At 45.9% G+C, this 15,809-nt stretch overlaps 1 protein-coding gene across 2 annotated transcripts in view; it reads right to left on the bottom strand.

Annotated features, from left to right (window-relative positions):
* The window catches only part of LOC119163693 (uncharacterized), a 74,495-nt gene extending 68,277 nt beyond the window's left edge, over positions 1–6,218 (bottom strand). For both annotated transcript variants that reach the window (XM_075873450.1, XM_075873449.1), the window contains exons 1-3: positions 6,121–6,218; positions 3,719–3,919; positions 575–770 (exon numbers count right to left, since the gene is read on the bottom strand). In XM_075873450.1, the coding sequence (XP_075729565.1) occupies positions 575–770; positions 3,719–3,919; positions 6,121–6,185 (462 nt within the window). In that variant the 5' untranslated portion in view covers positions 6,186–6,218. The remainder of the gene's footprint in view (positions 1–574; positions 771–3,718; positions 3,920–6,120) is intronic.
* Between the last annotated feature and the right edge of the window lie 9,591 nt (positions 6,219–15,809).

Genomic DNA, 15,809 nt, shown 5'->3' with positions numbered 1-15,809 from the left:
ATTGCGATTTACTCTTGCGAAAAAAAAAAATCTTTCTTCTCTTTAGTGTTCTTTTAAACAGCGCTGAAATGAGAGGTGAAATAATATGAAACACTTATATTGAAAGTAATCACACACTTTTACCGCTAACATTTTTCAAGTACGCCGACAAGTTGCCCTAAATGCCGCTACGTTGAAAGCAGCAACAGAGCTGACAATGCGTGTAGCGCGGTAGTTCGTCACAGATCTGTATGCGGTGTCGCATGCCATAATAAGTTTCTTGTCACTGTCGGTACAAGTAGCGAGGCCCTAACCGAAAAAAAAGCTGTGCTATAACAAACAGATGTTAATGACCTGTTGCGAACTGCAGCAAGCGATGTGCCGAGTTATGACTAATAGGCCTACAGCAAAGTATTGTAGAATAAAATGGCACAGCAGCATCCGATAGAACAATTGTATCGACAGGTTTCGCTCCAGCAATTTTCGTTGTAAAGATCAGCCCAGGAGTACGGCATCAGGGATCCGCGCACAACTGTGAGATAAAAAAGGCCGTGGTTGCAGAGACAGAGTCACTAAAAGGAGCAAATGGAATTACCTGTATTGAAATGTTGAAAATCTCCTTGGGAAAAGCAGTAGATATGAAGGTGAAGTTGATACCTTCCAGCAAGCGGCTGTAGTTACCCGTAAATCCGCATGGACTGCAGTGAACGTATATCTTCTCCGGTCGATGGTTGAGGTACATAGACCGGAAGCCAATTACATCTACGAACTTTATTTCGGTCTTATTGTATCTGCGTCAGAGAAGTAGATAATACTGCGTATTTAGGTAAATGTACCAGAAAGGTGGCATTGCTGAAGTTTCCACATAATACTGAAAAAAGAAATCATTGCGAGGTGGGGCAGCCCATCAGTTTTAAACGGGTTACGCAAGAAAATGTTGAACCAAGTCGAAAACTTGCGGAGTGAGAAAGTACTGATTGGTTATATATGAATATTGACACGTGATGATAGCGGAAGTAGATTGTGCAGTAAAACCAGATCGGACATAGAAGTGAACAGATAGCCGACCCTGCACGTTCTGCTTTGATTACGATGTCAGTTCAGCCTTAATTATGCCCAAAAAGCCTTATCTCTTTGAAAGAGTCCTAAGTAGCGTGTTTCAAGTGCACGTAGCGGGTTTCAAACGAAAACTAAAATTCAAACAGTCCCATACGCATTCGCTTAAGACAACTAGAAACTGAGAACAATACTTTTCTTCCCTGTCAGTGTATTGATACTGCCCCGCTATCCTTGAAAATTTTTCTTCAAGTTACGTGCTTATGCAAGGCCTCGAACATCGAAGGCACTTCAGCTGGTTTCACATTGCCTCCGCGATTGGAACACCTTTATCCCAGCTACGATGCTGTATGATGACGTCATTACGTAACGTTATGTCACGTGTTGGCGCAGTGCCGTCATGATGACGTGTCAAACTTTGGCAATCTGTGATGTCATAGGGACGTCATATGGGGAATGAAGTTATGATCATCTTTTTTGCATCATTCGCCGCTAACGCGGGATGCCGACGGTAAAATTTCCCCAGTAGTGTACGCCCCAGTGACGGGAGGGCCTCACAAGTAACCAGAGTAACTATTATCAGATTGTGCACAAAGGTCAGCAGCTACGTATTTGCGGCAGAAGAGACGACTTGAGGCTGTAAACGAAACAAACTCATGAATGGCTACTGATGTCACAGGATGACACCAAAAATTATAGCCAAAAATTTTGAATTTGTGATGCTGTCATCCTTGATCGTCCTCTAAGCTTGTCTTTATTCAATTTACGTGCCATTGCCAGACAGTTTTGATCAGCGTGTGCTTTTTTCAGCGCAAATGCGCACCCATGCGTGTCTGACGACGATGCCATAAGAGCGACTAGTGACACTAGTCGCGGCTCTGTGTTTCATATAACAATACAAGCGAAGTCAAAGCTGCTGGAAACTGTCTGAGAAGGTCACCTTCACACTGTCTACATGCGGCGGATGGTCAGAAATATTATTTTGTAGAATAAATTTTTTCTTACTCCTGTAACAGCTGTCTATTGAGTAGCTGGCATAAATTTCAAATAATTATTACTGCTTAGCACTCTCAGATTCCGAAACTGACATGTTATATAATATTTGAGTTCCAAACTTCTATTGATTACAGAGATGTGACGTCACTGTAGCACAAATACGAGAGGCAATCACTTTTGTCAAGTTCACTAGCTATGTGCATTTTGTGAACACACGCACATTTGTTCGTAAAAGGGTCTGTCACGACTCACTATGTTGCCAAAACGGGCAAATTCAAACATATTCTGAAAGTTTTGTGGCTAGAATAACTACTACATAGTGTTCGGTTTACGAGAAACATCTGTAACATGCCAAAATCAACAATACAAAACGTCGATCACCGGTGATCGATTTCAATAGGCGTGATAACGGAAGAGTTAAACCTTTTATTCTAAGTGCACCATTTTTTTTCTTATCGAAGAGGCTTTATGACATTAGGAGCATCCACTTTACAACTGAGATATACCATGGAGGAAACGAAAAAAAAGTTACAAAAACAGGAAACATGGTTGAGCTATTTTACGTTGTAACATGAAGCTTAGCTCAATTTACACATCGAACGAAAATATTATGGCCGGACATCTCTAAGCACTAATGAATGTCGTACGTTAGTAACAGGAACTAGCGTTCAGCTAGCCGAATTCGACAACACCTAACCCTTTCGGCTCTGTTAGTGTCACTTGGCACTATGAAAAAAAAAAAAACATTCTCCAGCCACTCAGAAACGAAACGGAAACCGCTCTTTCTTGAGGAAGTATTTCTTCGGTGGTCCTCACTGCCATCAAAACTATCATTGTGAAATTTTTGCGGAACTGAGAGCCGCGAAACAGAAGACGACCAACAGAAGTTATGGTCGATGCCGAGTCGGGTAAACTAAGGTGGGTAAGCACCGTTTTCAAGACAAATTTTCGAAGTTGTTTTAAGGACCTCCGCACTGTCGAATAAGAAGTTGGTTCAAGTTTCGTGCATTCTAGCGAGGGGTAGGAATAAAAGAAGTCATTTTCCTAATTTCATCTCCGCTGAGCTTTGACGACGTAATGTAACAGCATGAATGTAAATCCACTAGATATTGCATCACCGCTCAATTTTTTTCCTCCTTTGGGATCTTTTGAGGTAGTAAGGATTAGCAAAGCAGACACATCAATACTCTTCTGTAAAAATAAAAAGCCAGGGCTAAAGGGTTAAATAGTTCGACGAACGTGAGGGTCTTTCTTGGACAGGCTGCATGCCTTCAGGTAGTCCGCGAGGGTTTATTGATTAACTGGCAGCTGAATTCACGAAAAATCCCCCTTGCCGCACTTACCTTCCCGTCTAATAATAAGAGCTGCACTGGCTAACTCTTCCAGATTTGCAGGCAGAGATATACCCAATAGAAAAGAAACAGCAGGACAACCACCGCTATAGCCCAATAAGCAAAGTAGCGGATGGGTTATAACAAGGCTGTAGGTTCAGTGTCTCGATAGAAGCGACAATTTATTTTTGCCAGCTTTACTTTGTTTACGCCTAAATATTGGGTGCTAAATTAACTAATCGCTACAAGTAGAGCCCTTTTTCTATCCTTGATTGCTTTACCTGCTAGTTTCATGGGGTTGTACACACACACACAAAAAAAAAAACATTGATCTAGTCTCCTTTTTTTGTTCTTACCTAACAAAATGTACAATGTCCGGTACTATGTCGTAGCTGTAGCCCGTGTGCCCATCGGTATCATAGAAGCTCTTCGGACGATGCCCATCTTGCACAGGGATAAGCTGCGGCTGATAGGATGCAGCGCTGCCGACGTGCAAAACGCCCACGTATGCCACAGCGAACAGCAAGACTGAGAGGAGAGTCAAGTCCAAGCAATCCCTGCGCCAAAACGGGCGAAGAGATTGAGAATTCATCACAAACCATCGGAACTAGACGACATTTTAACTGTAGAGAAACTGAAGGGACAACTCTGTCGTCATTTCATATCTCGCGTTAGCATCACTCAAGTGACACGTTTGTTACACATCAAGCGAGCAGGCCGCACGTTTGCAAGACCAGCATACGATCGCCCGCTGTTAGAAAAAAAAAGAATTTGATTTCAATAACTCGATGACGATGAGCTTCCTCAGGGTCATAATCGTCATAATAATCATAATCAGCCTGACTATGCCCACCGGGGGACAAAGGCATCTCAAATTTTCCACCATTAAACTCAGTCCTGTGCTTGCTGCTGCCACTTCATACCCGCAAACTGCCTGATCTCATCTGCCCACCTAACTTTCCTTCTGCCTTTCACCCGCTTGCCTTCTGCTGGAATCCAGTCGGTGACCCTAATTACCAGCAGTTATATTGCCTTCGCGCTACGTGCCCTGCCCATGGCCATTTCTTCTTTTTGATTTCGGCTATGCTGTCCTCAACACCAGTTTGTTCCCTGATACACTCTTCTCTCTTCTTGTCCCTTAGGGTCACGCCTATCTTTTTTTTCTTTGGTCACCACTCGCTTTTTCAGGATAAAACACATTTATTGAAACTATGTATAACTGAGTTATAGAGCCGAGAATTTATGGTTGTTCGTTGTTCAAAAGTCTCTGTCACTTCGTCTTCTGAGTCACGCCGCACAGACCACTCTCTCTAGCAAGGGTCAGTCTGGTTGTGCAAGGGCCACTTTTGTCCTGTCAGCCATCCCGTTCCGTGAACCCATATGCAGGGGCCCTATTAACCCAAGCTTTCCTGTTGGAAGGCAAGTGTCGGTCAGAGATCCCATGACGGTTTGGGAGAACAGAACGATTTTGACACCCGTGAGTGCCATCATCACCGACGGGCTCAATCGCCGATCCCATCCAGCGAAGCGACTGCCTAAAGGCCTGCCCCCATGTGGCTTTCTGACGCAGCGTCACGACCTCTCGCGCCTTTGCTCTCCACAGGGAAAGGGGGCAACGCCGCCTCAGAAAGCAACTCGCTGTACCGCTGCGTGTGGTCAGGAGTTAAGGCCAGCACCTGCAGTTTGACTCGCCGCACTTGGTGCAGCTAACAGTAGAAGAGCAACAGAAGGAAGACCGGAAAGCAAAAAAAAAAGAAAGATAATTGGACAACAAATATTATAACTACAAGAAAACAAGAAAGGAGGTGTTCAAAATAATACATATATATTCACGCAAAAAAAGCAGGAAATAGCCAATAAAGAGATGATAAATAATAGGAAACACCAGCTTATCATTGTTCTTCGCATCTTACAGCTTTCACATGGCGTGGAACTGGCTTAAATATATATCTTTTAATCGTCACTTCTTGAGTGAATAAAAAATGTGGTGCGTACGATGATGAAGAAGATTAGTCCAATTGTAAAATGCTAAGTGATCAATCTACTTTTTCTAAGCAAGGTGCGCTAGAAAACTGAAATTCCTAAGGGAGAAAAGTTCCTGTAATGGACGAGACATTGGCCATGTCCAGGTATTTGAACTCAAGAACAACGTCCTTAGGCTGCAATCAGTGTGTAATTTGCATTAACGAGTAGGCAGTATTAGATCGCAAGTGCGCGGGCAATTGTTTTCAAAGAGTCGAACCGCGACTGCGCTGAAATGGTCTTATTAAAGACACAGTCCGGGATTCCTGCCACTGAGGGCGATTGTCGACTACCGATTCTTTGCTTTTCCGAAAGCAAACGTATAGAAACATAACAGTTTTCAGCTTCCCTGTCAAGCCTAAGGGAATTCACTTCTTGTGGGTATCCTGTTTCACTGCCTCCGCACCTATTTGGCCGAGCCAAAAAGAACGTGAGGTGAACAAAACTTGCAATGCTTTCATTCCTGGAGGCATGGCAAAGCCACGTTACAGTTACATAAAGGTCTGTTTTGAAGGGGGAGGGGGCACAGATGGTTTCATATGACAACTTGGAAAAACAAACAACAACACGGCTTTCTTCATACGGACGATTAGGACAGATGCATAACAAGAGTCACCTCGCAATCCTCTCTCCCCTACCTCTCAACTCAATGTGTACCTGTAAAAAATTTCTGATTGTACTTCGCATAATGTCGATTTCGGCGAAAACACAACCGAACTTAAAGACACAAACATACCATGCTGAAGGCCCATGTGCCATCTGTTCGTGTCCGAGTTTTCCCTCGATTCGCCCTGGCGTCATGGAAACCGCAACGGGAACCGAGTACGTGGCTGTAGCCGGTGTTCGAGTGCCACCCTGCTCCTCGAGAAGTGGAACAAGCATTGGCGAAGACGGTGGCACCCCGTACAAGAGGCACCTTTGCGAATCACCTGAACGTCGCGTCTCCGTATCTTCCATGACTGGAAAAATTCTTGACTGAACAACTACCCTGTCTCGTGAGAGCGCGCGCTTGACGATTATGACGATGATGATTAACGGCCTTCATGAATGGCTCACACCCGCTATGGGGGATTGGCCAAGAAACGAATAATTGAAAGAGCGTGTCGAGCGTTTCCTTCCTTCTATCTTGTGCGCTTGAATATTTCCCCCAAATTAGGATTTCTACTTTTCTTTTGTCTTCCCCTGTATCTCTATCCCTGGATTTTTATGTGTTCTTTCTCTCGCCAATCATCTTGCCAATCAGAGTAAATTTCTTGAAGTGAAGCAAAAAAGGAAAAGGACGAAGAGGCCGTACGCTGAATAAGAACGAAGATTTTTTTTTTTTCTCTATGACCCATGGCAAATCTTGAGGATACCAGCTCTGCCGTAAGAAAACCAACTGTTCCTATCGCGCGAGGTCCATCTCAGCGTCTGTTACTTCTCTGCCCCTCCGGTGGGCGCCATGACGGAAAAATAAACCAACATGCGTCACATTAACTTAACAGGTGACTGGTACATATCTTGCTCCTCACGCGGTCGCTCATCGGCTCCTTGCTGCATTGTGAACTGCGTACATGTGCCCCTTGAAACCTGTGAGACGTTTGCAAAAAAAAAACGCCCTTTCTCTCGCTAACGTCACGTGTTACCGTAACAGTGCCACCAATCCTGAATGAAACGGTGTCGTTTCTCCGTTTCCCCTAAAAGGAACAAACAGCTAGAACAACATTCCTTCGAGCGCCGTTCCGTACAACACTTGGTGGGGATTATAGCAGTATGCAGAGAGCCTTCGTTGAAGGAGTACACTTGACGGATTTCACGGCTGGCATTTGTCCAGGCCGCAATGTTTTCTTTTGGGCGACGGCAAGCAGATCGGGACACCGTCCTTGAAGTTCTCTAACCGTGTCCCAATCTTTACTATTCCCTCTTTCTCTTTAAAAAACCTCTCCTGGGAGCCACCTCTTTCGGCGCCCTTAAAGAATAATTCTCTGACCGCGAGGTTTAAAACTATCTTCAAAAACAGTTACACCATCTCCCGCTAAAGAAAATCATATGCAGACACGAAACAGTGGGCGCTAATGCATACCGGCGTTTCTTAGTGAAACATGCCAATCACTGATAATGCGCAATGATAGACCGAAGCCTCCAATTCGACACGGAGACCCGCAGTGCAAGTTTAGCAAACGTGCTATATGCAAAATTTATTGTTGAAGAACGCACAGGCAAAATCTCCCAATGGAAATACTACGGACGTCCAAATCCTGTGCCTGTGATCTTGTGTGTATATGTCCTTAGAAACAATATCACTAGACAATGTTCATGGTTTTTATAGTTGACAATTTCATATAGTTGACAGACAGACAGACAGACAGACAGACAGACAGACAGACAGACAGACAGACAGACAGACAGACAGACAGACAGACAGACAGACAGACAGACAGACAGACAGACAGACAGACAGACAGACAGACAGACAGACAGACAGACAGACAGACAGACAGACAGACAGACAGGCGGACGGATGGATGGATGGACGGACGGATGATTGGACTGGTGGGCAGGCGAATGGGCACTTTGCCCTACTCATTATCATTCACTCCGTGGGTATGCTGTGAACTTTTTTCTTTCAATCAAGAAACTAAATAGCAGATGCTGTCTGCATCGGCGTTGCGAGACTACCGAGGGAGGGAACCTTAGCAGAGGAGAGAGAGGGGGGAGGGTATGCACATGCGCAGCGGGGTGCAAACGCCGCGAGGAAGAATGCCTAGAGGTGTGACTTAGGGGAGCGAGCGTAGAGGAGCAGACGCTCCCTGTGACGGCGTTAAAGAGGAGTAAGAGGTGGAACGAACGCGCATGCTAAGTATGGGTGGTCACGCCACACACCAGATTGGGCTCGACCCTCAGCAACTTCGCCTCTAAGAAAAGTAACCATCACCAGAACGGGCCCACCATGCAGGCTTCCAGTTATACTGAGTTGTTAGCTGCTTACTGAAGCAGGAAGGTAAGATACAAATTATTTTTGTCAGTACAACTTCATTAGAAGAAACGAAGCCTGTCGATAGTGGAGCCCCACCCTGGTCAGTTTTATTTATACGCGTGGCTTAAGTCAGGCTCAAAAAAGGTCCGTACGTTTCGCGGGCGACTTCTCGTTAGGCTCTCACCCCGATCCTTCCGAGCAGCAAGCTCAGCGACGCTCAGCACCGGAGCGTCAAGAGGTACGAAGTCGGACGTGCCGAAGGTAACGGATTGTGCCATCTGCCCCACGACATTGTCCAGGTCTCTAATATTTGTCTCGTTCAGATCCGCATTGTGCAATGAGTCATACGGCGGCTGCTATTAGTGGAACGCCAATAAGTGCACGGCATAGATGTTGCGCCAGTACGGGTAGGCATGCGGTTCGTAAAGGACGTCCAGCATGTCCAGTTGCGTTTTCAGGCCGTAGTGCACGCGGTTGACGAGGTGCGTATGCGGATCAGTCAGAGTGACGTTTGGTACTACGCCCCCGTTGTAGTACCAGACCGACTCGTTCAGCCTGCGCGATACAATAGGAAGAGGCAAATGAAAACATTTCGCAGTTCGGTGCTTCTGATGTGCGTGCTTCGCCACCTCATTTATGCAACTACAGAACAGCATGACGCCGGGTTGTTGGGGGAGGAAGAAGGAGAATGAAGAAGGCAGCAAGACGTCACCTTATACATAGACAAGTAACCCATGCAAGTAATTGCAAGTAAACCCATCCGACGCTCTTCCCATTGAAAAACATCTGGCGGTTCCCAGTGGCACTGGGAATCAAACCCAACACCTTGCACAGTAAATACGGATGATAACCACTTCATACTCTCACTGTCCTGCAATGAACATCTCGTCTGCATCTGCGGAGGTCGCTTTTCTTTTTCTACGCTCCACGTCTGCAGGCAAAAACTTCTACGCTCATGCGGTCGCGCACCAGTAACTGTAGGTGCTATGATGACGCGGTGCTATAATAGTGCTATAATAACGCAGTGCTTCATAGCCCGCAGATGACGGCACTAACGCTATCACAAGCGCACGAAATATAGCTGGCTCTATAGTGTGCAAAAAGCATGCTTGCGGCGGTGACCAAATGGTTCGCTTGTCGGGCTGCTGTGGCAAAGAAGAGGTCTAAGGTTCGATTGTACTATTATTAGGGCCTACTGGCCAAGGCAGGAGCCGCCATGGTTAAAGAAATCACTGAGAGTTCACAAAGAAATCCTCACCTTAGAGCCCTACCACGGTGAGCTAGTGGTTAAGAGACTCTGCTATTGACCTGCAGGTCGTGGGATCGAGTTCCGGCTGCGGCGGCTGCATTTTCAATGGAGGCGGAAATGCTGCAGGCTAGTGTGCTCAGATTTGTGTGCATGTTAAAGAATCACAGGTGGTCTAGATTCCCGGAGTCCTCCACTACGGCGTCTCTCATATACATATGATGGTTTTGGGACGTTAAAACCTTCGTACCAATCGATAAATCCTCTCCTTAAACGCCCATAGGCTGTCTCGCGCAATTTCTTAGCACTTCAAGTAAACACGGGAGTCAAGTTACCAAGTGCAGAATGCCATTACGATGAACAAAGCCGAACGTGGCAGAACTGCGAGCCTCCAAAGACCACTATTTTCCCAAATCAAACGGTTCTTCTTTCGGAGGCCTTCGGTAAACCACCGCGTTGGCTATGACATCAGCATTCGAAACTGGCCATGTCGTCTGCAAAATAACCTGTTTGTCTACTCCCACCTACGCCCACGTCCTTCAGCTTCTCCTTCACTCTTCCCACTTTGCGAGAAGGAGCACTAGAATAGGAGGAGAGACAATTCTACGCACGGAGTATGATGAAAGGAAGAGTGCTGTGAACTTCGATCATCAAACGCATGTGGCTACGTTATACACGGCTTGCACGTGACGTCGTCATTGCTGAGGTCCTATTACGGCAGCCATATTGATTAACAGCCGCACAGACGAGCCTGTACGTACCAACTGTACGACTATACATTGCTCCGTTCGATGTAGCCGCATTGCCATGGTCACTGTTTCGCGAGCAGTGTTATACAGGCGCATCACGCCACTGGTTGAAACAACGCCGCCATTCAATGCGGCGCACTATTCAGGACTAGTAATCGACCTCGCTGCGAGGAAAAGATACAGTTGTGCGACAGAGTGGATCCCTGCACGCTTCCACTCGTAACGGTCACTATACCGACCCGACTTCGAACACCTCCACCTTCTCAGGAGGGCTGCGCGAGAACATATCGTGAACTATTTGGTTTTCAGCACTAACATTGCAACCCCAGGTGCAACAAAAATGTACAAGTCAGTGGAATTCATCGCACGGCTTCACCAGAGGCTGCATGAAGAGCAAGTCAGCGAAGGAGCTTCGCGACCGTAAATTTCATCGTGCTTTCAGAGGTAAGTAGAACGGTTTATCAAATTGACGCAGTCTCTAAGCCCAGGATATTTAATAGCGATGCACTAACGCTGCTAAATCAAGAAATGCTGATGTGTGCACTAAGTTCTTAATCACCGTACACTTGAGTGTGTGCACTTTCTAAATCACGGTCCTCTTGAGCGTGGGTTTCTTTTATATAAACATAGACAGACGTATGTAGATGTGTGTTAACGAGTAGTGAGAGTTTAGTCACTGCATGCATGCGGATCTTCATCGAAAGTGAGCCGCATGAGGCTTCACTAACATGCATCGGCCTGTGCTCGGCGCCGTTCGGCCTCCGCTTGCCGCACTGTTAACTTCGTGCTTTATGGTTAAACCCAGTTTCGGGTCGTCTTGTCGAACAATGCAGCTTTCCTACGGACACAACAGCATCTGCGTTAATTATTGTTCTCATATCTGCTCTTTTTTTCTCACGTGCCTGTTACAGAATGCGCGCCTCACACATGAACGTCTGGGTTTTCATCGTTGAAATTCGCGCGCAATATGAGCGCCAGTGAGCCAAGCTCTCGAATGGTTGGCACTGAGCATTTTCAAACGCTCGCGCTGGCCTGCAATACAGTTTGATATTCGAAAAGTGCTCTTACTGGTGGGCGGCTTCATTCTTCCGAAGCTGTCGCCATGATTACGGCAGTCTAAAAATGCTCATAAAACTACAGCGGAGGATGAAACTCTGCGACATGGTGAGGCAGCGCTGCAGAAAAAAAGAAACAAAAGAAAAAAAACTGTTCATCAATATGGCAGACTCGCTCCTTGCAGTGAAGTCGAGTGACGTAGGTGCAGGCCATGTTCTCGCACCTATGTATTCCTTGAAGACTAATGCACAACTGAAGCACCGTAACGCAATTTCAACCTCTATGTAGTTTAGGGGCCCTTTATAGTGGCCAGACGCAGTAAAAAGCCCCGGCTTACTGCTGGTAAGTGTTCAGGTAGAGCCGGAGGGATCTGGAGTTCTTGTGAAAGATCATTATCATGTTTCCGAAGGTACCCTCCGGTGGACACCTGATGGTTCCCTCGTACCGCTGGTAGCGTCTCAAGGATGGCAAGACGAAGACGTCCCGGTCGAGATAGATGCCTCCGTGCCGGAGCAGGACCCTCAAGCGGACAACATCGATGGAATGGTAACGTTCCTGCGTGACAAACTCTTTCGTACGACAAGTATTCTAGGTAATTATTAAGGTGAAAAACCTGCCGATCTCCTAAAATTTACGCTATCGGTTGCCTTATGGGAGTTGTAACACAAGGAATGATTAAGCATTGCGTTTCATAGTGTGTGGCATGCAGCCGTCGATAGAACGATGTTTTTTGGTGGCTTTGACGAGGCGTTATTTCCTTTCGCTCTAACCATGGCCGCTTTCGTGAGTATTTTATCCTCTCCCAAGCATTTGTGTGGGTACCATATAACAGCGCTGGGATAGTCCTATAAACATGCATGAAACGCGCCTTTAGCGTCAACATTTCGTTAAGTATAAGTTCTACTGATGGTTGCAGTCCTGCTTGTCCACATTAGATTGCGTTCCGTAGGTGGCTTTTGTTTGATTTCGCAAAATTAAAAAAAAAATCGTCATTTGCTAGAATCGTTTTTTTTTCATTTCGGCTGCAACGCATTTATGTAGAATACATATGCTAGTTTTTTAAAACATAGAACCATGGTGATGTTGTGAAAAGACTCGCTTTCTGAGCGTGACGGTCCTCGTTTAAATTGAAGTGACGGGGTGAAAAAGCTTTTTTATTTCACGTACTTCCTGATTTCGGTGATTGTCTTATAAGCGTGAAGCAACAAACACTTTTCCTGTGAAGTCGTCATAGATATACCTACGCTCTTGTAAGACTGCGCTGACATTGACGCAAATGATACAAAAAGTCACTTGACCAATGAATGGTTGGAGGATCACAATCTGTGCTCTCACTTCGTATTGGCGAAAGTGTGAAGCTAGAACATTTCAGAAACAATGACACGACGTGGTCATTAGTGTTCACTGTCGACTATTCTAATACAACGAAGCTGTTCAGAATCTCGTTATGGCGTGTGGCTACTCCAAAGAACTATCATCATCCTGAACGTGCACACGCTGTCTTCGCCCTCTTCTTTGGCTTCTCCTTTGCTGCCTCAAAACGTTTACCGACTGTTACAGCATGCGAAGCGCATAATTCTGATGAGTGAGAGAACGATCATAAATTGAGAAAGAAAAGAAGAAAAGGAATTGACCAAAAGAGGAAAGCGAAGAGAAACGAACAACTGTCTAAGGTTAGTCAACATAGAGGGATAAAGATAGAGTTAGAAAGTGGAAGAGAAATATAGTGAGAAAAAGAGAGAACTCAGAGGAAGAACGCAGAAGGTGAGACTGCAAGTACACAATGAAAGAGATAAGAAAGATGTATCTATAAAGAAACAGAAACGGAGAAGTAGAGAGAATGAAGGGAAAAACAAAGAATGGCTTTGAAAGACGGCGAAATAAATACTCACACAGAGAATGAGGTAGAAAGCAACACTCAAGAAGAAATATGAAAAGACAGGAAGCATGGACTTGTAAGTATACGCTATAGAAAGGCGTGGTGAGAAGAAGTGAGTGTGAGGAGGAAAGAAAGGAGGAGTCAGAGGGCAAATAATGGCTCAGCCTTGGAGTGTAGAGCATGCTCAGTACACGCATGCTCAGTACGGGTGGTCACGCCACACACACCAAATTCGGCTCTACCCTGAGCAACTTCACATCTAAGAAAACTAACCATCACCAGAACGGGCCCACCAGGCTTCCAGGTGTACTGAGTTGTTAGCTGCTTACTGAAGCAGGTAGGCAAGATACAAATTATTTTGTCAGTTCACCTTGATTAGAAGAAGTGAAGCCTGTCCATAGCGGAGCTCAACCCTAGTCAGCTTTATTTATTCTTGTGGCTTAAGTCAGGCTCAAGAAATGTCCGTACGTTCTCCGGGCACATTCTTGTTAGGATCTCGCCCTGGTCCTTCCGAGCAGCAATCTCAGCGACGCTCAGCACAGGAGAGTCCGGGGTTATGAAGTTGGACGTGCCTAAGGTAATGGATCGTGCCATCTGCCCCACGACATTGTCCAGGTCTCTAATATTTGTCTCGTTTAGATCCGCATTGTGTAATGGGTCATACGGCGACTCCCATCGGTGGAACGCCGATAAGTGCACGGCGTAGATGTTGCGACAGTACGGGTAGGCATGCGGTTCGTAAAGGACGGCCAGCATGTCCAGCATGTCCAGTTGAGTCAGAGGGCAAATAATGGCTCAGCCTTGGAGTGTAGAGCATAGCGAAGACCTGGTAAAATAAGTGAGGGTGAAGAGGAAGGGATGAAGGCCAAGGCCATGAGCTTCATTCTTTCCTCAGTCTTCGCAGCACCATAGCGTGTAGCTGTCCCAATGTCTCTTGTCAAGAAACATTAAGGGGAAGCAATAAGCCATATAATATAACAATTGTTGGGTTTAAGGTCACACAAGCACCATATCTCTATAAGAGACGCTGTAGTGAAAGGCTCCGAAAATTTCGACCTCCTGAGGTTCTCTAACGCACGTTCTCTGAGGTTCTCTAACGCAAATCAAAGCACATGGGCCTGAAGCTTTTTAACCTACATTAAAAATGCTACCGCCGCAGCAATGATTCGATACCGCAACCTTGAGGTCAGCAGTCGAGTGCCTTACCACTCAACTACCATGACGGTAAGTTAAAGAATAATGTAGTTAAGAAGAAGCATTCTTTGAGGACAAAAAACTGCAGTCAATAATTTTGCCAGCATACGTTAAGTATTGAAATTCGAAATAAAGTTTGTGGGGTCCTAAGTGGCGAGGTTCACGTTCTTGGAGTGAATGGAGACAGCAGGTACGGTCAGACCAAACCTAACTACACTCATTCATTTAACTACTTTCAGAACGACGCTATCGTCAGCCGAATTATTTTACATCAATCGTAATCAACATGCTAAACAACCTTACACAATATCACACAACATCCAATAGATAAACATAAGAACACACTCAAGATGGCGTCGCCAACGCTTGACTCACCCGCGGGCCCGCGAGCGACGACCCGTGGCGCCGTCCTCACGGGCCCACCACGAGTGGCGACCGCTCGTACCTTTTGCCACACGCATAAAAGAACCTTTCATATCTCGGTCGCCACCACCCAGGCCTGCCGCCAGGCGTCATTGCCGGCGCTACGCACTAACCATGATGATGATCGTGGTGATGATAACAAACGCTCGCGAGCACAACGCTCCCTACCACACGATAGTTTCGAACCCCAAATGCAGGCTATGCGCGAGACACGTGTGCCATGAGGCGCAAACATTTTTATAGGGGGTGTTAGAATAGAACCTTTACAAGGTGAAGGTTTCATGTTTGTATTTCGTGCCAAAACTTCAGCAGGTAAACATCAGTCTGACGTTACAAGTTTCATTTAGGCGACAAGAGATGACTTAGGGCCTTAGCGGACACCGTCAAAACCTATGACGTCATGGCAAGCTCTTGCATAAGTTAAAGAGGTACTGACACCATTTTTCGGAGGCGAGTTCACTCTTCCATACAAATATCCTGTATACAGAGACTGCACTGGGCAAGTGGGACACTCAACAAAAGCTGATAAGATACTTAATCTTAACATTAAAGTCACATTTCTCGCGGTGGACCAACCGTAATCGACAGTAACGTGGCATTAGACCACACTACTAATCCTGGTGACATCACGCAGTAGCCTGGCCAGTTGGGATGACATGAAGCACCAAAACAGAAAATTCCAGCTTTCCACTCGCTTTCTAGATCGCCTGCTCACGCCACGCCGTCATTCGGTCATTGTCATCTAGTGTACCTGTGAGGCGAGATAGCGGAGCCTGGATTGGTGTACGTGCACTCGAATACACGATATACGCTTATCAGAGGTGGAAGAAATCGTTTGATTTCGAATTAGTCGTCATGGCGTCAATATTTTGCCCTGCGAAGTATTCCACCGAATAAATGCAAATTCCACCGATTCCCGTCT

This window comes from Rhipicephalus microplus, chromosome 9 (assembly GCF_043290135.1).
Source record: "Rhipicephalus microplus isolate Deutch F79 chromosome 9, USDA_Rmic, whole genome shotgun sequence".
Classification (NCBI taxonomy): domain Eukaryota; kingdom Metazoa; phylum Arthropoda; class Arachnida; order Ixodida; family Ixodidae; genus Rhipicephalus; species Rhipicephalus microplus.
Note: the sequence above shows the minus strand (reverse complement) of the source record. Positions and strands in the feature narration are given on the sequence as shown.